The sequence below is a fragment of the Varroa destructor genome, unplaced genomic scaffold (assembly GCF_002443255.2).
Source record: "Varroa destructor unplaced genomic scaffold, Vdes_3.0 BEIS01000007.1, whole genome shotgun sequence".
Lineage (NCBI taxonomy): Eukaryota > Metazoa > Arthropoda > Arachnida > Mesostigmata > Varroidae > Varroa > Varroa destructor.
The window spans coordinates 27,992,158-28,018,333 of record NW_019211460.1 but is presented as its reverse complement, the minus strand read 5'-3'; the positions used below and the strand labels follow the sequence as shown (position 1 = coordinate 28,018,333).

The 26,176-nt window shown below is 40.1% G+C and overlaps 2 protein-coding genes across 14 annotated transcripts in view; one reads left to right on the top strand and one right to left on the bottom strand.

The window, feature by feature from the left end:
- Positions 1–25,944, bottom strand: part of LOC111254314 (uncharacterized) — a 119,539-nt gene extending 93,595 nt beyond the window's left edge. For 3 of the 13 annotated variants that reach the window (XR_015316481.1, XR_015316482.1, XM_086974189.1), the window contains exon 1: positions 10,696–11,141. Coding sequence is in view for 4 of the 13 variants with exons in the window: in XM_086974189.1 (XP_086830315.1) it covers positions 10,696–10,793 (98 nt within the window). In the remaining 9 variants the exon portion in view is untranslated. Of the gene's footprint in view, positions 1–10,695; positions 11,142–13,532; positions 13,563–13,677; positions 14,903–14,925; positions 15,065–25,036 lie in introns of those variants that run through there. The other 10 variants (XR_015316484.1, XM_086974193.1, XM_086974191.1 and 7 more) reach the window with 10 other exon arrangements.
- On the top strand, positions 15,601–20,405 carry LOC111253826 (U-scoloptoxin(01)-Er1a-like). The gene is made up of 4 exons (XM_022813897.2): positions 15,601–15,757; positions 16,772–16,942; positions 18,897–19,009; positions 20,043–20,405. Exons 1-4 carry the CDS (start codon positions 15,721–15,723, stop codon positions 20,172–20,174), a joined length of 453 nt encoding a protein of 150 aa, XP_022669632.1. The 5' UTR covers positions 15,601–15,720; the 3' UTR covers positions 20,175–20,405.
- Positions 25,945–26,176: the final 232 nt, after the last annotated feature.

Here is a 26,176-nt window from a genome sequence, read left to right as displayed (position 1 = left end):
GAACAATCGATAAATAGCGTAAAGTCTTGATGGCACAGTATGCATTAAAAATAAAGCAAAGGTTTGACCGAACACTGGGGCAGGGGCAAGTTTTCTAAAATACCAATTGGAGGCTTAGCTCGCATCTACTCTTGCTACTCAAGTCGTGATGGGATCATACAAGACTTTAACAGGATTTTAGATGAGATCGCGGAATCGATGACTCCAGCAGGAAATTCTCTAGTGCTTATTACTGGGGAGCTAAATGTAGCATCAGAAATGTGGAGCGCTAGTACAACGGGCAAAAAAGTTGTCAGTTGGTAGAGCGGATAGCCTAGCAAAACCTGATCATATGGGCAGAATCCCAAATTTTCAGGGCCATGCGGGGCCTTGCTTTGTATATTTCACGGTGTGTAGGAGCGACTTTGGGGACTGCTTTGGCGTCTGGAAGGTGCTTGAAGAATAAGGAAAAGAGCACCTAAACGATCACAACGGAACGGAGTTTGTGGCCGATCTACCGTATACAAGTAAGGCGAAGGCATTAACTCGCTTCTGATAAATCAAACAATAGGATGGTGCCGCGCAAAACGGGAGGGCCCACGAAAACTACTGGCAGGTGTTCATGAAGAGAAAATACGGTTCGTGTAAATTAAAAATAAAAACCCAATTACTAGTCGTGTGAGGGGATCGCACAAATGCGGAGGGAATGTAACCGAGTCATAAGACAGTTGAAAAGAACTAGGGCTAGTTGCACTATAGGAGGTGCTGAGCGAGTACAGCAAAAATGCTTAGGGTTAGGGCTCGAGGTTAGGGCTAAGAGGTCGGTTTTCTCGAAGGAGCTCCTAGAGGAAATAGCTTATAAAGCCGACTTAGGCTCTATAAGCTATAACGAGGAACACCAGAGGGTACTTAGTTCCGTGTCCCATCCCGTCAAACTTTTGATAGAGCAAAGGTTACCAACCAGGACTCCGCTAGAAACATTCAATCGGTTACACAAGAAAAGGTACTACTGACGGACGAGCGAATCAGGCCAGGTAAGGCTTCTGAGAAGAGCAAAATTCAGCTATAGTCACGAAGACGTTTTTAAGGCGTCGTTGGATATTCTAGTGATAGAGGCTGTGCATATCCGTAACTTGGCCGTTTCCTCATTGGAAAGAAGGTAGTTGGTACTCATTCCCTAAGGAAAGGGGATCTACAGACCCGTATGCTTATTCGAAACGCTTGCAAAGAGCATGGAGGCCATCATTAAAGGCTTACAATGTACGCAAAAAACTGGATTCTTTTCCGAGACTCGGTATGAACTGAGGTGTTTAGAAGAGCTAAGAAAGTGAACGAATCTACTATATTCTTCAAAGAGTTATTCCTAATGATTCTTTTAAACATTAAATACTTTCAGCGGCTATCTTTGGCGTACGATGTTTGCTTATTTGAAAAAGGGAAAGGTCTTTCAATACCTAAATATTTGATCTACATGCAATACAGATTGGTAATCAATAGAAGCGCGACATTTCTGCTGACCGCTGATGTCTTGCAGAAAAGCCTTATTGACTAGTATAGCCCAGCGTACGTTGATAAGAAGGATGCAGGCGTAACGATGTAGATTCTGGCGGACATATGGCCAAGCAGCTGGATATATAACCTGTTCACACGTCTGCTACAGAAGGAAGTACATATCTAATGCATAGAATTTATACTGGATTCATTATTATATCCTGACGTATGAAGGGCTGCTGCGTTTGCGAGACCTACCGTTAGAAAGAAAAATAATTACCTACATAGATGACTTTGTTGCCGCTGTGCGGGCATACACGTCAGAAGATTATAAATCTATAAAAAGTAGAGAAAATCAAACGCAGAAATATTGATATGATGAAAGACGATGGATTATCACTAGCCTCTACTGAGCCGCAAATCATAATACTTAGTATCAAAAAAGCGGCTTTTTTCGTGCTAATACAGGATCATAAAGGATTAGGCTTACTAAACCGCAAAAGATCTGACGATACTGCTAGAACGCTCAACACGTGGAGAAGGCCACATCAGAGAGACTGTTGCAAAAGCGATTAGAATATCTATGGAAAAAACCAGAATTCCGCCAAACCTTCATGGATCAAGAGAGAGAAAGAAAAAGCTCCTTAAGGTAGTCGCAGAATCGATTTCACTGTTTGATGCTTCCGTGTGTACTGCCTAGGGCCTACGGTCAACGATGCTAAGAAACTCCTACGCAGAGCCCAGCGGGTCTTAGCGTTAAGGGTCATTCAAGCGTACCGCATGGTCAACACAACCTTACGGCCTTAAGGTAAAAGAGAAACGTCAGGAGAGGCCGAAGCAAGATTCTTGGTAGTGGCAGGACAATATTTGCGGATTTGCGCTCGATTTGCGCGGCGTGCAACATTCAGGGACACGATCCGAGGCTTCAATAACCTAAATTACATAACCAGGCAATTTATCGACCATTCAACGCAGATGCTTATAGCCCATGAAGCCTTTCAAAACTGCCTGCATAAAACTGGCAAAGCAGTTTCAGACAATTGTGTGTGATGCACGCAGGGGACCGAAGACATGGCTCTTCACACGCTAGTGGCATCCACGGCGCTTGCTTACATCAAGGAGCGCTTCAAGCTTCAAAGCAAATATAGTGCACCTGAACTGAAGGGTTTTATATCTTACATGATCGGATCACAAGAGGGTTGGGGTGAGAGACAAATGCTGGCCAGTAAAGTCTTGAAGGAAGGGAATTGCCTTCTCAGCTTTACTTTGAAAAATATGGGAACGATATTTTGGGGTTAAGTTCAGGGGATGCACGAAAAGTCTGCTTTTGTGCAGGGTATTAGCTCGTCTGGAAAAGTAGGGAACCTAATTAGAATAAATCTAGTCTGATCATCCGGTAGCTAGTGATTTTCTTATGAGCCTGTAATATCCTCAAATGAAGATCTGGGCTGATTTAGAATGAAGTTTGAGAGGGGGAGTGAGAGTTGGTAGGCAGTGGTCTCGGCGGAAGTAAGTCCAAGTGTTGGGGCTAAGCCCCACATCCGAGGTTCGATGACACTCACGGTCATTGTAGGCAGGCTTTTTATCTTTGGAAGTGCTTCATACTATATAGATATTATTTGCCCTTTCTTAGAAGTTTGATCTTTTCTGACGATCTTTAGTAGCAATTCAACCAATGCTCATAAAACTTGCATCAATTTTACTCTCGAGGTCTAAATGGAGTGGCCGGTAGGGCTAAATAGAGCTCCATTGCTTGAGCCAGATAGTTCCTGTTTCACTCATTTTACTAGGTGATCGCCATCGGATACAGACATAGTTATTACACGGGCACTGGATCGATGTAATGAATTCAATTTGGGTATAATCCAAGGCACGCACACACGTTAAATCTGGATAAGTAGCAAAAAACTAGTCAAATTATTTGTGTTGCATTACGTGAAGTTTAATTTTGGTGATAGGTACACAGGAACAGCAAACATTTTAGTGCCTATTTGCCCATTGTATACTATTGTATCGAAACGATGTTGCAAGCAAGCTGTGGGCAAATGATCGCCATCTGGGGATAGCAGACAAACGCAAATGATTCGAATCACCCACAAGGGGAAATGGCTGAGTAGACTGTACAAACTATTGACTTGTTTGCTTCTTTCATACTCGTGACTGCTAAATAAAATTGGACTTAAGGAAACACAAGCTCGAACGCATCCTACGGAACCGCTGAGAAGAATCGTGCTCAGAAAAATACGCCCAGCCCTGTCCAAATAAAACTCAATGGTAGTACATACCGTTACGGTCTCTGTGCAAGAAACCGTTCCTAAGTGATAACAAAGACGAGGCTAAACCATTTTCACTAGAAATATGCAAACTAAATTTTTCTCAATATATCTTATTTATGACTGTGTCCATAAATGCTTTAAAAGAGCTTGCTGTTATAATTGTTTCTGATTAATTATGCTAGCAGCGCAATTAATATAATAATTACGTACGCTCTGAAAGTCTGCTTTCCGTCGATTCAAACGTACGTACTACACAATCTGCAAGTCCTGCTATATAAAATATTGGACCGTAGATAGTGAAAATTGAAATTCACGCTAGTAAACCCAACAATTTCCCAATTATCATTCTGTCCGGATATTTCGTGTAATGTTGCTTAAGATTTTTCATTTTTCGCACCAGCGACAGCGGCAGTGGACGCACATGGAGGAACGTTTCGTGGTAATTTTTTTTTTTTCTCTATGGCCTTTTTGTTGCCTCCTCCCTTCGCACAGTGGCCCAACACAGTGGCCCGCGTACGATGGACTCATCATCGCTGATGCTAGCGCTGTTTTTTCCGCCGCCGAACTGTAATAGCCACACCCAGGGCGTGGTTACAGATATCCGCGGTTTGTTCGCCAGCGGCGTTAGTCGAGACAAAAACGGTTTGAGAAGGCTTGTGCTAGCACAAAAAACTGTCAAAAGAGACAAACATGACGATTTTCGACAGTCCTCCCTAGTGCACCGTGGGTTGAATCACGGGTAGCAGGTCGCTTTAGTTTGATAGGCTAAGCCAAGGGCCAGTGTCGAGTGGGGCCGTTTCCGCCTGGTATAGCAATAACGTCACCTTTTTACACGGCTATTACCCAATGCTAATTCCACTGATCCTCAAAAGTCTCCGTGAGGAACGCCTATACAGTGATGGAAAATACCTACATCCACGCGTGGTTTCCTACAGTGAATGGCTTAATGATGACGTGAGAGCGTTCAGCGTACGTTTCGTCAAACGACATTGGATTGATACGCCATAATCATAATGTCGACCACTGCAAACATTCTTTCTTCAAACTTCAACCTTGGCACTATATACAGAGGAATACCGTATAAATAACCATAAAATAGGCAGATGACCAAAAGAGATTTGCCCGGACAATCGCGCCCGCTCATTAGAAAATGTTTAACCTCCTACGTACTTTATATTTTCGATAAGAATGTTGGTGACACTTGAATTATTAATGCAACCAATGTCGTGTCAAGCGTACACAAATATGATCCGGCTATAAAAATGAAATTTATAATATTTAATAACGCGAATCGTACAGCCTTTGTACAGTTGAAGCTGGCACATGCTTTCGCTATATAGACTTTAGTTGGACATCTTCAGGCCCTCATTGTTGAAAATGTTGACCCTTTTTACACAGAGTTGAAAAAGTAAAAAGAGGCCAGGTAATTTTTAAACATTCAATTGTAGTATAACCAGAAATATTGCTACGTATATAATCCTAATATGTTTTGTAAGTTTAAGTTGTACATCAGTTCGTCCTCTACTACGGTAGTATAGCAACGTTTTTTTTTCTTTGAGATTATGAACAATAATTAAAGAACAATATCTCTCGTTAGCACATTTAGACTCCTTTACGTAAAGATATAGCTAAGAATAACTAAAATTACGCTATCAATACGCGCAAGGACGAATTTAGGGTGTCAACACTAAATTCAGTTCGAGACGATTTTAGGACTTGCTGCTAAAGATGACATAATTCTACGACACGCCTGCGGTGATAGCTCAACAAAACGGCGGCGGCGGCAGGCAATGCTGGGACAAGTACTTCGACTTGATCATCCGTTTTTTGCCCGTTTATCCAGACGATTATGGCAAATCCATCATAACAAGAAAAATGTAGACATTTCTAATGTGTAGAGAACCTTTCCCGACGAGCATCTGGCATTTTTAATTTTAATTTCAACCTATGCCTAACGTCGCTTAAATTGTTGCGGCTTCAAAGAACAAATAGACATGCATCAAAGGCCTATTTTTTTACTAGGTCTGAAATTAGCATTGTGGAACGTGTTGGAACCATTGGACGGAAGTGTGAAGAAGTGACGCGGACTGAATTTCACGGCTCCAAAATTTTAGGAAGGTTTTGTTCTATGGTAGCTGCTGAAATTATTTGTAAAGAGCGATGAACATGTCCTAGATTCCGAGCATGTACCCTAACATAATAATAAGCATAACCACGAATTGACGAATACTCGCAATACAGCAGGCGTCTAAAAATCAGGTCAAGTATATGTACGCACATTTATATCTATATAACGACACGTTGTTTCTATGTGACTTACTCTTACTCTCTGGTTACGTAAACCATGCCGCTTACAAATGGCAATGAATCAGCTGTCATTATTTTAAACGTGAAGGTATGTTCAAAACTGTGTATTTTCAGAGCTATCAGAATTGCCTCAAACTGAGGCATTCCCATGTTACCCATAAAAGTTCAAAATAGGCACGTATATAGGACTTGTGATTGTCACGTTGAGGTTGGATTATCAATATAAATCTTTTAGCCATTTTTGTCGCAGAAAAAACTTTATTTATCTATTTATATGTATGTATACTATCTATATATCTTCTGACGTATTGGGATTTTGTCATCCATCTCTCAAAAAATAAGGTCGGTGTAGAGCAGGTCCTACCACAAGGACCTTCTGTATAGCATGGGTAGCATCTAGGCTTGTTTGATTTGTGGAATAATTTAATAATATGGGTTACATCATTTCTGTAGGAAATTCGCAGTGTTTTTTCAAACGGTTTCATGGTTCCTGTTTAATGCGTATTTACAATCACGTATAAAATGTTTCTAGTCAGTCTTATTACTCTCATTAATTATTTAGGTTAGGAAAAGTCTTAACTCGTATGCCATCTTAGATAAAGTACTCCCCGCTCCGACGACAGGAACACGTTGTTCTGGTTTTGCTTTCGGTCGGTGCTAATTTTATTTAGACGGTATATTATAAAGTACTGGTGTTATGACTAAGGAAAGGTTATGTACATATATATCCAAGCTGTAGCTGAAAATAGCAGTGCTTTAAGTTAACAAGCATTGATTACGCTTTTTGAAGTTCTACCCGGCTGAATCAGATATCACCGAAGGAAGATTACAAAAATACCTCTTCAATATTGCTACTTTATAAATTATTATGTATAAAAACAATTATATGAAAAATTCGGATCATCATATTAGTACCGAACGTGCAAATTTACAACCGCAGACCTCTTTGGCGTATGGTCAGAACTAAACCAAAGCTATTGACTAGATAAAGCAAAAACTTACTAAAATATATTTCAATATGTTTAATATTTTCGGTATTTAGCAACATTATTGCCCAGCCAGTGGGTACACACGCAATGTAAATGAAATTCAAAAACGTTACTTTACAAAACATCTAATTAAACGCAGCTATTCATTGGCTAATCGGCTCCAAGCAGAACATAAAAGCAGCTAAGTATTGAAAGCTCTCCATATTGAAACAGCAAAGACCTCTTGATCATTTCTGTCTCCGAGATAATTTCCGTGAGGCAGTCGATCTACCAAGAAGTACACCGACAATAACTGAAGATGCTGGAGGAGCAACGATTTTGAAGAAAACATTTTAGCTGAACCTGTTTTCCCTTTGCAGTCCGAAGACGAGATGATGGATAGTTCTTACAACGTTAATTTCGCCCGCCGAAAACTGGTAACGTGATTATCTAGTCACCAATATCAGAAGTCGGGCGCAATACCAGATTGGTGTACGTAACATATTCATTCAAAATGTTCATATTATAGGGAGTGGTGGCGCACCTATTTCCAACTACGCTTCAGCCCATCGGATAATCGATCGGAAGCACTGCATTTGACAGCACTGAATTTACTTTTCTCTACGTTTTCCATTTTCTACTCGGCCTCGTTCGTCAATGGCCTTCAGAGCTGCTAAGCCACTTTTCGTGTTCTCGAGTCGCGGTGGACTATCAGCCCTTGCACGCTCTGCATGAGATTAATCCGGATCTGAATGTGAAGTATTAAAACGAAAACCATCCACAGTTGGGTCCACTTCAATTCACGGCCAAAGCGCAGGCCTGCATTGCCGAGTTTCGGTTTCGATATGAGGTATGATGTTCCCTTCCATCCTGCTGGCCACTAGGTCTGTGAGCTTTGCCGGTCTATATCTGAATCATTCCCCAACAGATCTATGAAACGATGTGGTAATCATTTGCCAACATTAAAATTTCAGACCACATATCCAGAGTTACTATAGCAACGCGTTTAAAGAGATGCACATTAACCACCTGGTCCACGCCACCCATTTCGACCTACGAGGCTTGTGACGGAGCACGCGTTTCACATATACGGTTTAATTGAGCACATCCACTGAGTGACCGACTTTAAAGACACTGAAATGTGCGCAGAACTAACGGTCAGAATGACGATAAACGTGTGAAATGATAACAATATAGGAAGCAATTAGGTAACCAGAGATGATAACTGGCGATCGTAAGATTGTGGACTTTTTTTACTCATGTACCACCCCCTAGTAAACATATCTTCCATAAGGCATCTGCTATTTTACCACTGGGATACAGTAGCCTAGTGATAATGGGATTCGGCATATAAAAGAGACGACTTTTTACATTAGGTCCCCTTATTAGTAGAGCTATGTCGGCTCATTTAGCTACTGCACAATTGGCAAACGTAAAATGAACATCGATTCGGTCAATTTACGTACAGCCTTTACTGTGCGTAGAGATACAAAAGGTTTGTATTGAATAGAATATAAACTAGGTCTATCCAAACACGGCCACAGCCGCCTATGACACACGCATGATGATAGTGTTCACGGGGCCAAATGGTTGGTGGCTTCAGATATTTTCGTCTTTGGTGAGTTCTTTGATGAATATTTAATTAGCAATCCGTAGTTGGAAGCAAGCAAAAAAAGAAGAAAATACAGCCGATATGCCAGCGAGCTTAAATCAAGATCGAACAGGGTACTATGTAAGGTCGCTGCCGCGAATTTTCTCAACAGGTTAACAAAAACACGATTTTGTCGTATCTGTTTAACTGTCAGAAATAATAGTATTCATGCATTTATTTTTATGTTCTCTTTTATACACCAGCAAGCATCATTAGGCCACTAAGTTGTTCCCCGACGAAACGAAGACGTCTACCTCGGTACACTGATATCTGCCCTATCATTGGCTTCGTTTTCTCTCTCGACGATTATTCGCCACCAGCGGAACAAACGCCCGAGTCACGAGTTAGGGATTATACGTCTTTACGATTCAGCTCTGACACTGTTATAAACGTACGCAGTGAATAAAGCGATCGGATCACGTGGTCAGAGTGATGCCCCCTCTATTACTGTTGTGTTGATGGGTTCATGCGGCCAGTTAAATCGCAGAACGTATTCGATTAATAACAACAGAAATGTCAATTGAGTCATGGCAAGGAAAAAAACTTAGCGATCACCGACCGCTAGAAATGCTCACCGTTCAGCTTCACCATGCTTCAAACGAACGTAAAAAATGTCAGGCAACTTCCAAGTGCCATATTTTTCGTGTTTCGTATTATATCATAGTTTGCCGCCTGTTTGTTTATTACTAGCGAACTGGTAAGATGAACTGGAGTTAGAAACTCAGCTGACTGGCGTGTTTCTTCTGTAGAACACTGTTAATTCCGCATGTAGCAATGGGAGTGTCACACCGTACTATACAGTAACGTAGCGAAGAATACAATGCAATCGACAAGAAATAATATCGTTATCTTTTGACCCAGATTAGTCGATTGTACGGCCCGTTGCTCCGTCGAAAAGGACCGTTCACAGTTAAAGTAAGCATTATTTTAGACAAAATCCTAGACAAAATACATGAGTGCTATTCTGAACTTACACTTCCAATCAAATCAGACATTAAATATACCCGGGGTTGGGTTAAACTTTCTGTTGCACACTATATTTGATTAAGTACCCTTTCGAGTTACCATTTCGGCACAGATCCCACTACGATACTAACTTCTCAACTTCTATTATTAGCAATAAAAGAATCAATAAAAATTGAAAGAATCGGTACGTATCTGATTAATGTGTGTGTTCCTATTCAACCATTCGAATAGCGCTACAAACTCCGGAAGGTTGATCCTAAAAATTAAATTACAGTTGCCTAAAAGCCTCATATATAGTGTAGGGTGGCAATCTACGTGAACGGCACTGTTGCTCGATCGCAATGTGTACTAGCTATGGTAGTGCAAATAATAATATAGAATTATTGAGAAATTCGCAGAGCGCTGGTTCCGATGTATAAACATATATGCGTTGATGTACTTAGCATAATTTCAAAATTATGTAAGTTCTTCGACGTACGAACAAAATAACAGACAACTGCCGCCTTTTGCAATTTCACTATAGACATTATGACAACCTCCATATGGTAATAGCGCGACCAGATTCACTGGAAGAAAATGGCAGACGTTCTGGTGGCATATGTGTCACTTTTACATCTAACAGGATAAGGCAATATGCAATACATAGGACAGGGCAACCCGTTACACCGTATGTGTCGTCCGATTTGATTTGGGAAGTAGAAAACAGTACTTAATTAAAACGACAATGAGATTCGTACCTTGTCTAGATAATATTTGCTCTAAAACTAGCTAGCTGCTGTCACATGACTTACACTTAGAGAAAATGACGCTTTCATTTTTTATCAATCTCATCGTATTTTTCGATCCGCTACTGTGCGATAGGACGTGACGCTCCCGTTACCACACTCGTAATTGGAAATTTTTTAAAATACGATCAACGTTTCAACATTCCAGAAAAATAACATCCTAACCAACCGAGTTTCTAATTTGGGTCTATTCTATCATTTGGTTACTAGCGGTCAAGCAGACAGGAAACTGTAGTATAGTACAAAAGCAAAACATGTAGCCGGCGATTTACCTGGCGTCACAGGTCCGGCCGGTGAGCGTTGCGGTGACTGCGAACGGTGTTACGTGGCAGTGGTCGTCCGCCCTAACTTTTCTTGAATCAATGAACATTTCTGTCGTTACTAATCGAATACATTTTGCAATTTAGCTGGCAGCGTGAACCCAGTTTAACTACGTTTGTTTCTCTATTGAGAGATGATAACGTCAGAGCTAACGACGGAGCGAGTAATAAAGGGGTATCATATATGATCCTTGACCCGTGACCTCTTGCGTTTGTGCGGCTGGAGTGGCCAGAAAAACGCTGACACAGAAAAGAAACTGAAGTTAAGAGGCAAATATCGTTGCACTGAAGTGTTTGTTCAACGTTTAATAAGGCAGACGTATCTCCTGATAAATGAAAATCTATGCATATGCTGACCTAATGCTGCTTCATGAAAGAAATGGTAGAAAAAGATACGTAAGCTCTATTGCCTTAAAACACCTATATATATAAAATAAAAACGTGTTTTTTGCCTCCTTCTTGATTAAGGTTCGTTTGTTCGTCGCCTATATTTTCTTTGTTTGCCAAATACAGATTGCTAATTAAATATCGTAAAGACTACTGATGGAAATATGGTTCCATGGTCCATATCAAACGACCGTGTTCGAACGGATCTAGCTTGTATTCTTTACGGTATAAACCCCTTGCATCTCTGTACACAGCAACATTCCTATGTGATTAATTGACTAAGTCAGCGTCCGTTTTGAGTACGTAAATTGCATATCAGCTAAATCAGTGGACGCACTTTTACTGATACAGGCACCTAGCCCGTCCTATTTGCCGAATTCTATTACCATTGAATCACTGTATCTACTGTTAGAATCTTAAACAAAGTCGCAAGAGCTTTAGAGAAGACATATTCATTAAAAATTTGTATCTACGACGTTTTGGGATGGCCCATTGAAGTAAGAAAACTACAACATTTACTACTGAACTTCCGTGGCGCGCGCCCTATCTTCTTTATGGTAAATACTGTTGAAAGTCGCTAAAGTAAGGCTAAATTATATAATAACGAAAAAAAAATATTTTGTGACACTGTTCTATTGTTAGAATTGTTGCGAAAACCGACAACGTCACTATATACACGTATAATGATTACGAACCTAATGGCATAAGGAGATCATAATCATATAAAGTGTAATTTATTTCAACATATAATATGCAACGTTATTCTATCGTTGGCAAAGTTCATATAAATTATCAACGTGGACAGCGCTCTATTATAGAATCCTAAACCATTGAAACCATATTGAAATGCCCGAAACTGTCCTACATCTCTAAATGTCGTACAAATAGAATCAACCTTCAACCACACGAAGTGCCTCAAATGCTGTGAAGTTGAATATTTAGGTTCGTGCGATGATGGGGAAATTCAACCTAACTAAAATTTATTTCTACTTGCAAGCTATCCATGAACTTCAGGCGTACCTAATAGCCTCATTATCCTCTGTTAACCTTCTTTATAGCCTTCAGCGCTCAATGATTAGCTAGTCGCAAGAGTACCTATGAGTGAAATATTCAAGAGGCGAAGATAGCCGATATAACTTGAGTTACCTAGTGCAACTATTGTTGCATTATAATACAAGTGATGTACTTTCGCTTGAAGGGTCAGTTTTTCGGTAATTGGTAAATAATAACTACTTGTCACTGAGCGAAAGTTTAGTGTTTTGAGTTTATAGTCCAGTACGGCCGTTAAACGTTGCCTGGGGCAGTTAGCCCCCCAGAACGAAACCAAGCATGCCTACCCATGACGACAGAATAACGGTAATTTCAAGTTCGCTAGAGACCGAAAAACCCCTATCAGCCGTTTAGTATCTAAACACCGTAATATCGCGATCTTTCACAGAGCCTAAGTCGTAGCCTCCGACCTTCATAGCAATCTCTCGTTTATAACAACCCCAAATCATAGAACAAAGTCGACTGTTTTGTTACAGATTTCAGCTCAGTGAAGAACCTAAAATGGAACGCAACGGTCTCCTAATTCAACAGCGTTACTAATAACAGGAAACAGGTATACGAACCGTAACAATTGCCCTTTACGGCAAAAAAATTTAATCGAATGGAGTCTACGCATCCTGCACTAGTGAAATGTTTAGGAACACAAAAAAGGATTTATCGATGAAATCCATTGTTGGATCATTACAAAGAGGATCGCACATGCTCACGCATCCGTGTATTACTAAACATTTATTCAGTGAACAGGTTATCGGTCTATTGAGTCTAAAGACAATATCTCGGAATATTCAAATTGGCTATCGATTCTTCAATGAAGTGCGTATGTGATCCTAGGATGAGAAGTTGCGAACTGCAACCTAAAATCCATATCGTGGCTATTAAGAATTACCTTGCTCGACAAGATCAACAGTTAGTATTTATTGCAACGGTATACAACTGCGTAACAAAAATGTATTTTGGACCACCGGCTACCACACCATGTGCCGTACGCCCGGCTTTCTCATTTGGTTCATTTTCACACAGAAGCCTGTAGCAACGTCCCACCCGACGCTGTTATGTATTATACAAGCTCATATTTAAGTTAACCTAATATTCTGTGGAGACAATTAGCACATACGCCTCACCGCTACCGATTTCATCTCGCATCGAAGGCCTCGTAACTTTACTACGCAGTAGTAATTAGATTTCCGGTTACGTCAATATAGGTCCCGTATTTAGGCTTTTAATAACCTGATCTAAAGCTAATCGACTTTACCTGAGAACTAGCTAACAATGTCATTAAGTAACATAAATATAACTTTGTTCTAGACTATTTACATGCTTTATAGATTAAGCTATATGCTTTTAACACTTACAATGTGTCGTATTTCGTCCACTTGATGTGTCTGAAGTGTACGAAATCATATCGGCGGCAATTTCAGTATAGAAAGCAAATATTAGGCTTATTACGGGGAACCTTAAGGGATTCACTTAATCAGTATCATGACGTCTTCTGCTTACCTAAGCATGCCTCTAGTCCTAGTCCTTAACGTACGAAAATTACTATAATCCACCTCGAAAAGCTTGATTTCTATAGAAACAAGTTACGATCAGTAGGTCCAGAACGCACAGACCACTATGGACGACAGGTTCATTCGAAGAGCAAGCATGGCGTATTTCTCAACCTAGACAGACTTACATGAGGCTGCCCGTTACCGTAACGTATTCAAAACGTTTCGATCAATATTTTTCTCCTATATCTGCTAATTGTCAGGAGCCAATATTATACCTGTGTTAATTTCCAGAAATTCCAAATGGACGCTACCTTTAGTTACGCCGAGAACCTATTAGTTAGGTGCACAACTCGAACCTCGAAGTTATTTTTGCGGAAGCATTTTTTGCAAACAATATAAGGGCTGTCTGGAAAGAGCCTCAAATATAGGTCTTAACGGTGATCAAGTGTGCCATATTATTGTTACTGTATTGCAATAACACGTCTAATAGCTCCTTCTTACTGTGGTTCATTCATCATGCCGTGTCATATTCAATTAAAGAGATCTATTGCTAGAGCGAACCCAGAAAAAAAACGGGATTCAAAGCTATCTACTTAATCAAAGTAGTGGCCTCTGCTCAAAGTGTATTTATCATGAGGTAATGCACGTGTGCCGCATGTACATAAGTTGTGTGTGAGCTTGTTTTCGAAACTAAGCAGGCGTGTCTAGCACGTCGAACTGATCGTTTCGGTGTCAATGTGACCATAAGTACGGCGACACTGTTTTTTATTTCTATATATATGTAACATGTGTTATGTATTATTGTCCTTATTGAATGTCTCTATTTCCCAAAGCATTACGAAAGTTAGCATGTATGAACCTACGCTTTTTTTTCGACAGGCATGGATGGTTTCTATCATTAATGAACGATTTTTCTGACATGCATTATTAACTAACGCTCATTGACAATTAGTCTTCCATCATTGTCATTCGATAAGCGGTATCTACAACACGGAAGAAGGATCGAAAGACAAACTCTAGGATACTTCATTATCTTTACGCCTTTTTGCCTGAGAGTCAAACAATGCCGAGATCACCGGCGGATATAGAAGCCCGTTGTTGTTTTCCTCATTTTCCGCACCTACTGTCCTTTTCACTGTCTAGTTCATCTATCCCAAGAAGAAACTCTAGCTTGTTTATTGTTGTCGTACTCAAGTGGCTGACGTTTGCGACTTGTCTCCGTCTTTACTTCTCCTGCTCGGCGCAGTTAACTTACCATACAGTATACGGTACGTCCAATGGCGTTTACACATCAGCGCTTATAGCGACAACGTCAAGCAATGCAGAACTGTATCGCATCAGTATGACCGTACCGATCGGGGCATTACGTCATAGTTGGAGTTTCACTGCTATTAAAAGCACCTACACACGGTACGCGTGCATGATGATTTCCCACGGAAGAACACATTGCAAAAGACATTCGTCGCATAGACAATCGGATCTGTACTTGATAAGCATTACATGCAAGACGTCGCCCTCTACTATCACTAATCAACAGCACGCGCACAGCCCTTGAACAGGCAAAGCCTTTCGTTTTCCATTTTGCGCTCTTTATCGACGCTGTTGGTGCCTATCCCCACTGTCCCTTGTGACTACTAAGTGCCAAAGTAAATAGCTGGTAACATTAACATCACAGCAGGCGATAAACAACGTCATGAGCATCAGCGACCCAGAAAAGCCGAACGGAGGCGAAAATAGGGAAAATGGAGAACTGAGAAACAATTACGGGAGGAATTGCGCAAAGCATCGCAAATGCGGAAAACTTCGGGCGACAACGTTCATCGCTCAAGACAAGACTTCATTGCAAGGAGGTGCTCACGAACACGAAAACGCTCACTTCTGCGAATGAGTAACCAACACTTTGGCGAGATTGACAGAGTCTTCCTTTCCCCTACTCGGCGTTCCGTCGATTTGCCCCTTCATTGTCACGTAATAACGATCATTCAACCGTGAATAAGGCATAAGAGCTGCTCGGTAAATTGAAAGAAGAGGAGAAAACAGTGATTCGACAATGAACGTGCTAGTTGGAGCTATCTGCTTAGCCGGAGGTTAGTACCTAATGGGCACGGATACGTGATACAAGGTTAAACCATATTGTTCCGAAGTAGCGAATCGTGAAGAAACGAACGGATAATTTCTTTGAGGAGGATAGATAGGTTTGGGTATTATGCCATGAGACATAGCGGTTACAACTATCTTCGATTGTCCCTTGTGCCTCCATTGTGGATTCACCACTGCGTCGAATTACGTGTGCCATTTTTGTAGCACGCAGGAATATATAAAATTGGGATCGTTGGTCTCTATTTAGAGAGATGTAATCTACATTCAATTGTTGTCCCGATTATGGCGTCAGTTGGTTTCGGAATTAGTTGCCCAACGCATACGTTGCCCCGACGTGCCACGACTATCTAACTATAGTGTTACTGGCTACCAAACGTTAATCAGAGGTCGCTATCGAATTATGAAAGCTTATCATTATTATTTTCTAGATTACTAGATCTGACTCGCACAATTTCAGCCGATCTACTACATACGAAAACTACATATACCAACAAAAATACTTCCTAAAATTAAACACACGTAATGTATTGTTTATACATATTCACGATCGCTTTCATTTCGTCGAAACATTATGTATACACCCATAACGTATACACTAAATCTACATTAATTGATTATTGTCTTCATTTCGAACATAGTAATTGGTAGTTGAAAAATTGTATGCTGAATAAAAATTTTTTAACAAGAAAAAAATAGCTTTTTTTTTTGTCATAGTTTTAATATTCCGATACAGTTTTCAGTAAGCACAATATTGTTTTTGTGATCTCAATTCGAATTTGTAGCTTTTTTTTTTGTGTTTGCGCTTTTTAAATCTGTCACATTATCTGAATAGGGTTTACGTTACGTCTAATATAATCTGTGCCGTTGTCAGTGAAATTACAGTTTCAATTCATTGTCACAGCATAAGTTCGAAGCTTTAACTACTAAGTAAGCACAAACAGCACCGCAGCTCCGTGTTTATTATGAGAATAAATCTTATAAGAACAGTTTTTTTTTTGTAGGTTTTTCGGTGACGCTAGCGATCGAGGCGTACGAGCTACCAGATGGAGCCGAGCTGATTGTTGGGCCGATCAAGACAACGTTCACATGTCCGGAGAAATATGGGTACTGGGCGGATGTTGATAACGACTGCAAAATTTTCCATATCTGTCATCCTGTAGACTATCCAGATGGTGAGTTTTCTATTAACAAGCGTCTAGTTATGAGCCTAACTATAAATCGTGATTAATTTTTGAAATTATGACAAAATGATAATTAAATCAAATGATAGATAGTTTTCTTTATATAAGTTCACTGTCGCAATGCAACTTCACTAGTAACGAAGAATGCTGAAAACTGATTTCATATAAATAATCACAATAAATTGTTGTACACCCCTTTATAGCTACTATCTCTTCATAGAACGAAGGTGGTAGCATTGTGAAGAAGACACCGATTATAGAAGATCGTGCTTATCTATACTGTAACGTACTAATTGATGGATGTATATGTTTGCCTGAATTCGATAACGCTTATGGACAAGTGCGCTTTACCGTGTGACTGATTAGCTCTATTTTCACTAGTAAACATCACGCGCCTCATGATCACGAGTATTGCGTATTAATTATCATCATCTTATCCATTTATCGTCATTATGGTTATAAATTCAGTGAAGATTCAAAATCGTTACATTTTGACGTTTTCAAAGCTGATCCTTTGCCACTGGGCGCTACAGGCTCAGTTACGCCGTTCGTGCGCTTCGGAGCTATTGGCCTCTCTAGTATGAGCCAGCAGCTTTAGAATTCACCGATAGACGAGGGCGAGCTAGAGGTAAACGAGATGGGAAAAATTTCGTAGCGTAGCCTTAGCGTCACTGAAAGTAAGTGCGCCATGGCTCTATTAAGTGCAGCTTTCGATAACAAGGTAACATTCTCTACTATTTCGATGTAAAGACTAACTGATCTAGACTGCAGCCGGCTTCCAGTAGTAGTAGTAGCTATATCAGGGTTCGCTGCTCCGCCCAGGTCAGGTGTAGGTGACCGTGCAGTAAAAATGTTCAGAGCTTTCAATAGTTCTTTAGGCCGATTAGCTAACACGTAGCTACGTTCAATTAGACCTACTGTAGCATATGTTGGATATATTACTAAAATTTAATTGAAAGTCTATCACTAAAACACAACGAGATGTATTAGCTGAGTGATAAATTCACAAATGAAAGTTTCTGTTAGCAAAATTAAGCCCTATTACATCGCTGTCAGATTAATATTCGTTTGTAGAAGCTCGTAAGCGCGTTTATAGAAACTGTTTAATATATATTTAACACACTGAAAAATCGTCTATAACAGACTTATCTATTGGCTCAGCAGTTCGATTTTTATTTAGTTTAGGCCCTTACGATTAGACAACCGACCATCCTGCGTCCTGCTCAACTGGGCCGCGCACTCCACAAAAATATGAGCGATTAATAACTTGACGCACTGCTGTTGTTAGCATTGTGTTATATGGGTATACTTAACTTCGGCTTAAAGGTGATGTAAGTAACATGCCAAATCTGTATGGTGATTTCAGGCCTGAGTCTAACACCAAACATGCCATCCCACTTATGTATGCCTGTAGAAATCAATTGCCTTTCATTAAAGAAATGATTAGACTGCATTTGGGCCTGATACGCATATTTCACATTTACTCTGAATTTTATTAGACACTGTAGGATTTTTGTTTACCCAGTTGAAAAAAGAAGTTAAGACAATTTGAGACAAATACTTTGGTCATCGAGTTGCTGAAACTTTATTTAGATCAATAAGGCTCAGTGGAGCAAGAATGTACTATCGTAATGAGGGCTTTGAAGTTTCTCGGTTGCGGCTCGCTCGCAAATAGTCCGTGAGCCAGCAAGGGTCAATCGGTTACCTCTCCTACAGTGCTTAGCCTAATCTATCCTGAAACTTAGCCTTATGGCCTAAATGATTGTTTATTGTGGATCGTTACTAGCACGTTTGTATTGTACGGGTTGGTAAAAAAACTTCGCAGCTCAGTTCCGCTAATGTTGGTAAGGCACATTACTGTTTCTAATGTTGTTTTGCATCGCTGGTCTCCCTGCGTTCACCGAATTCCTGATCTGTCCTGATCTGTTGGTCGCCAAATCTACAGGCAAACACGAGTTATTCACATACTCATTTTTCTGCGGTAATCAGACTGTCTTCAATCAACTGACGTTCACCTGCGCGTGGCCTGAAGAGGCCGTAGCGTGCGCTAACGCTCCGGTAAGTTCGAATTAATACGACTCTGTCTAGACGAATAGTCCTGGCGTATCCTATTATGTATCAATTATGCTAAGCTAAGAAGCAATTATTATGTATCAGAGTGAAGATACAGCAGATAAGACTCAGGGCAAGTCTTAACCACAAATATATAGTTAAACGGACAAGGATACTAAAATTAAACGAATAGTAAGCTAAGACAGAATATTAATTAGCGTATTGATTAGGGTATTGTTAACTTCAATAGAGTTTAAGTTACGTTGCTTGTTCATGAACCTACATATCCGGACTACTTCTATAGAGCTGGTAAGCTTCGCTAGGTCTATAATGTAGTACCTACACATATGAACAGTAGTGCTTCGAAGTCTTTGCGTTTAGTGTAAATCCTCAGACAGAGGTTTTCTGCTAAGTTAACAATATATTGATGCGAAGCTCGGCACAAACAGAGTAAATAAGAAGGCTTTATTACACAGTATGTTGCAATAGACCATTCGCAAGTCGCGGGTGTTTTGCACGTACATCATACATTTTTCATACACGAGAACCTCTCTCGAAAATTTCTTGTCGCTTTTTGTAATATTTGTTTAACGTTAATCCATTCGTGGCTATATCACGGTAATAGCTGAACGAACACGATATTTTGCATAAGCCAACTAATAGGTCGCGTGTGTGAATTCGGACATTTGCGCAAAAAGCTTTTTACGCGCACTTTTCCGGCAGAATAGGTCTTTACATAGCGACAACTTATCGTGAGGGCTAGATTGGTAGTATTCCGGGGAACACGCGTTTGGAGGTTGCGAAGCTCAGTGCGCGCACCTTACGGCTCCCTCGGCGTCAACAGCTACCTAGAACCATACGGTAGCAAGCCCACATATTCAAGGCCCACTAGCAGCAATGTTCATCTAAATCCGAATTCTTTAAATAAAGAAAATATATAAATGGGCACTAGTTAATTCGTTGACGATTCGGAAGATGTCGGAGCGATGCTGCTTGTAAATATTGTATGCTAATTGGCCAATACGTTTTTCTGTCACAGGAGTTCTTCTATCTGAACGACCGTCTCGGTATTCCGGATGCGAAATTTCTCACAGACGAAGATGTCGATAAGGCCAAGCAGTACATCCCTCTGTACAACGGACAAGCTAACGCAGTTAGAAGCAAGAAATAACAGAGTCGTTGGAAATTCTAAGCGAACGACTGCATATATTAAGATTAGTTGTTGCAGGGCTACACCTCTGTGGCGATATATCTCATAGAACATAACACGCTACCTGAGCAAGAAATTTATAATTGGCCTATCGACCCAAGGGAAGATCAGTTTCGTTCAGTGTCTGTACTATATACATAAGCACAATAAATAAAGCAGTAATTGCAATGTTCGACGATCAACAACTATAAATTGACGTATACGGATTTTTTGCATCGCTAGTTATGCGTGTTACCATTGGTGGGAATTTCTTGCTCAGAGTTTCCACCTTTAATTTCGTGATTGCTAGCTGGATTTATGGCTTCTGCTTCAAACATCTGCGTTGATTATATGGTTCGTTGGCGGTACACAGCACTGTATTACTAAACACCGTTCGACGCTAGTTCGACGGTTGGCCATTAAGTCAGAACCAAGACATATACTTGGGCTTTTAATTTAATTTCACTGTTAATGGGATCGGCAATTTTACCTAGAGATGATTATAAAATTTTTAGCCACTGAGAAAGACATCTGAACGTTCCCGAAGAATCTGGGCGCCAGCTGTTCTCATAGTTTCAGCTAGGTGCATAGGTCTACGAAACGTCTCCGCCACGTTAAGTATATTTTATTTCATCTACAGTATGGCGAGCACTGTTTAGTAATATATTACCTTCAGAAATGAAGAGGTAGCCCCGAATGAGACTACAATCGAATGTTCATAACAGTTCCGAAACGATTATTAGCGCAAGAGATGATCCATCTGGAGCGCTTAACAAAAGCAAAGGCCGAACCTTCAAAACCCTCTGCTTATTCAAGAAAGGCTGTCAATGACAAACCGAGAGATGACAATTCAACGAAATTATTAGACTACCTTAAAATTTCACCTAAATAAGCATAATTCTAATGTGACATAGAAATCCAACCTATTGTATTTATTCTAATATTATTTGGAAAAACTTACGTAAAAGTACGTACTAAAATCTTATTTATGAATGTAGCGATTCTTCTTCTCCTAACTGTTGTTCCAAATCCACCCCTCGCTATAAGCTAAAGTAGGACATTTTTCGAACGCTCAGTTCTTGGTCCCGTTATACCTTTAGACTGGATGGAGATAGGACAATGTACAGAATGGCCTGCGAAATAGATTGATGTATTCTGAGTGCAATCGTAAAAATGCCGTCGCAATGGAAGAGAAGCATCAAAAACCTTTTTACTTTATTTTATCGCCATTATAATGTTTTTGAGACAGTCATTTTTAGGTCTGACTACTTAGTCCTTTGCGGAAGGCTCTTTTTATTATACTAGGCCAAGCAACCCTTTGATCGCACTGAAGCGCACTGATTTCGTTCTGTTGTTAGCCGGTAAGTATGAATGGTCCTTGAGGATGAGGGTCTTTGAGTTTAAATAACGGTATACGTGCATTTAAACCTTAGATGAATATTATATATATATATATATGCTATTATATACTATATATATTACATATATGGTATTTAGTCTATTGCAACTCGACCACACTTATCTGCCGAGTTGTTCTCATATTTTACTGTCTAGTGAGTTAAACTTCAAGCAACCCCTTCGCATGTCGGGCGGAACTTTATTTATTTTTTTTTTTTTCATTTTTTATTTGGCCAACTAGTAGGTAGCACAGCCTGCCGGCCTTCGAGGCCGTCCGGCATACCTTGCGTGTGTTCGCAGTCGCAGGCTTATACAACCAATCCTTCTATCGTCCTGGACAACGCGTAGCCCTGGTAACTGCACGTAGTGATCGCGGCTATTCGCTCTACGCGGGACGCAAATTTTTTCCAAGTTCACAGATTTGTTACCGATGCAGTAAAAGACGTACTTTCACTCTGTAGCGCAAATTGGCGTACGTCACAGCTGCGTAACTGCTCCATACTGTAGTTTGTGGCACGCTACGAATCGATATATAATCTTTTTTTCGTCCGAATAGCCTCGATGGTAGGTTGAAAATACCAAAAACTTAACTGACCTTCGCAGGCCAGTTTATGATTGCCTCTGATTGATTCGATACATCATGGCTTGACTATGGTGAACCCATTGACCTCTTTCTATCCGTGTTACTGCCTTCCGCCGAGGACTGGCTAATAATAGCGTTATGACTGATGCATTGAGGATAGTATTTTTTGTAACGGGCATACAATTTAATGCGCGCAACAATCAAACACGAATAACAAATGGCTCGTTTCCATTAATCGAACGGTCTTTTACTTTGGCTTTATATTATCATTTGTATTTTGGCATTGAAATCGCGGTTTTGAGTGTCGTCTTGAGCAGGAAATTGTCTGATCAATATCAGAACATCTCTGTTCAATAATCGTCATTTCTTCAATGTGTAACTCCGATGTGATCAAAATTCTAATTAGTACCTCACGAAACGCCAACTGGATAATGCTACAATGTACTTTTAGAATATAAACTGTGCATACCTAATGTATTTTTTGCCTGTATGGGGCAGCTTTGGAAAGAAATAAAGCTATAATTTTCAAAATGCTGAGGGAATTCCCAGCATGTATATGATGTAATATCATACAATGAACGATATAGATTATAAGGATATATTTCTATTCGTAGAACAACACGATAAAATACTTAGGTGGCTATAAAGAAAAACAATTCTTCGATAAGGCTCAAACAAAAACCCAGCTATGTGCTGCTGCCGGCAGCGTTCCATTAATTCCTTGCCTGCCATACAGGCGAAAATTCTGGCCTTTTGTTGTGAACTGTCAATTGGGCAATAATGTGTGCACTGATTGCATCGATACCATATATATATATATATATATATATATGGTATTAATGCAACCAATAGTTAAACACTTGCTATCGATTATTACTAATGACTTAATTATTATATATACACAACCCGTATAGTTATCTTGGTTATAGGGGTGTTGCATATCGTCAGATTAAACCGTCACAGTCTATCTATACTTTACAAATATTGCGTTCGTAGGAACTGTTAGCAGTAGTACTAGAATGATGTCCGAAGCTTAACTCGGTATTAAAAAATCCTTATGCGAAACGCGTGGAACTTCCCAATACAACCAACCGATCTTAACCATGCAGAAGAAATTTCAAGAGCAGGCTATCTCAGCTTCCTAAACTTTGCCAAAGCAAGGAGGCATGAGATATTGTTTCGCGCCCTACTTAATATACATAATGCATGTCAGAATTAAACAGTACTTAATATTTAATTATGCCTCAATGATATTTTCTGCATAAAAAAACAAACTCTGTGGCGTCACGTCGTGTAGTCACAGCACGAGTCTACTAGACTAGGTTTGAAACGTTTCCCAGCGTGGGCTTAGGAGAGAAAACACTTAGCTGCGCCTAACCTTGGTATAAAACGCTGATCCGTTTCCTGGAGCCTTTCTGGGAGTGTTCGTGTTCTGCTTGTACCCAAAACCCCTTCGAGGTTGCACAACAGAGTTGCTTTTTGGGTAGCCTGGGGCAGTTACCCACATCTAAAAAAGCAAAGTAGAGCAAACTTGCAAAGGCACACAGGCATCCTATTTGAAATTTAAATTTTATTTCTGTGAGGCGATTGCCTTTGCCGTTACCTTGGTAAGTCCTTATTCCCCCTATTTCTAAGTTCCCTATAAATTGTGCTGTTCAACTATGGTTACTAACCATCAGATCCAATATAGGCTTGTTTTAGAAGCATGTCCATAGAGCGTGGTAAATTAAAGGTCTATATAATAACAAAAAATAGTCTCTACTCACTTTCATGTGACTTCAGGTCCAACTTCTAAGAAGCATCTAAAAGATAGAAGCAAATTGTTGCTGGTAAAATAGTGATGTATCAGAATGCTGCCACATTATGCTCAAAAGGAGTGTGCCCAATATTTTTGATAAATAAAAAAAAAGAATCAAGCTTGAGTTGAATGCTTTTTTGCCGCAATTGAAAAATATACGACAGGCACGTATTTTTAATTCTTATTAGTGGAACCCTATGTCAGAGCTTACATCAACGACAACGACCTACCCTTATTAATGCTGTTTCTATATTTATATAGAGAAAATTGCAAGTTATTTATTTTTCCTTTACACATGCTCAAATGACTGAAGGTGTTACAGTCGAAGGAGTTTGCTAAATTAACTGAGTTAAGTACAATAGCGTTTTTCTCCTTGTTTTAAATAACTACTGGCTGCTGATATACAAATGCTTAATCGGTTTGGAGACACCGTCGCCAGGATTAGTTCACGGTCACATTAATCGTATGAAGATTAAGTTGGAAATTTATTCTATTGCGTCAAACTGGGCTTTTACATAGGGAGGACCCAACGTTTCAGGTCCTGACGTCACAGGATGCGAAACGTCCGGCCCTCTCCAATGCCATCACATGATTCCTTCGCACTGTGAAAAAAACGGTGGCAGGAGAAAACGAAGAGCTAGGAACTAAATATGAAGGCATAAATTTTTGACGGAAAAACGTCCATTTGTTGATGTACGAAAGGGCCAGATCTATATCTTTCAAAGACTCACAAGGTTTTATTCGGTTTGTTGTTAATTGTGATTCCTTGAGTTTGATAGTTTGCGTTTGCAACGGAACTTATATTGCTTAAATAACTTGAAACATATGTCGGCAAGTGGAAGACTTCTGGACAAGTACATCCAAATCGGGAATTTCGGGAAGATTCCAAAAATGTCTTCTACGTAACATCAAACCATCCGTCTGCTCGACGAGTCAACAAATCCACTTTTCCGTTTTCTTCGAAATAAAGTTCTCTTCTGCGACAAAGAATTGCATACGTTGAATAGATCGCCTTTGAAGATTTCCTAAGAAGGCTGATAGAACTCAGTCAGCGTAGACACCCACCTGCTTTTGGAGATTGCAATAAGCGATGCAAAAACGAGCAATGGTGAACGACGTCGTCGCACTGCCGTAGACGAACTTCTCTCGGTTGCATTGGCCGTCGACGCTTTTTTGCCTAGTCGGGCTCGTTCCCTTTAGCACTTAGCAACACCCAGAAAAAGGGAAAGCACTATACTACGACGATGACCTTATCACGTTGTTGTTGTCACATATTTTTACATTTGGTACGAGGCGAAACAGATGACGTTATCCATTTTCAGGCAGGACTTTCATATCTGTCTAGTGGCATCGTTCCAACGTCATCTGGTATTATTTACTAAAGGGCCGGGTATTTATACGGCGTATTACATATACTTGTTGAATGTAAAACGTATTATGTACTAGCGGGCAAGGGCTATTGTCCTACTATTGTTTTTAACCCAAACACACACACACACACACACACACACAGAATTGGTTTTTCTATTGGTCTGCAATAAACGAAGATGCTACATAATTGGCTTCGATATAGGTATGTAGATAGGTATATTACATATTAAAGCTCTCTAGCATATTGTACGCTGTGTTTGTAGGTGGCCGTTGGACGGTTGCTAGCAGCTTTGCAGCAATGCTACAATTTGGCTTTAGAGACATTTATTTTAATGACTCGCGATGTACATTATGGATCCACGGGATCAATTACTATAGAAAATCATTCTGTGTATTCAGTTCAAGTCACATATCGTGTTTTGGTCAGTTGTTTGAGAAAAACGCCGAATAAACAACAACGAATGTTTATATATAATTGTCCACGTCTTTAATTGAAACGATGTAGTAACACTAACGCACTCTATAAAAACGCTTGAAGATATTATTGTTTTCAAGTTTACGCATTTTGACGTCACAATCGTAACTAAAGGCTTTCCTGCAAGTCTGTGTTCTGAACCGGTGAAGCGCACATTAGATCACGAAGAAGGTATCATTTATAAAGTTGTACGCTTTGTACGAGTTTGTGTGGCAGTTGCTACAATTCCAGTCATCTGGGCGCGTCGTTTAAAGAAATGGTGGTGAACACATCTATGTCTTTTATAACTGACTTCGTTTGAATAACTTCCTTCACGGATTTCGATGCTCGAAGTGTAGTACGGCGCATTTTGGTACAGA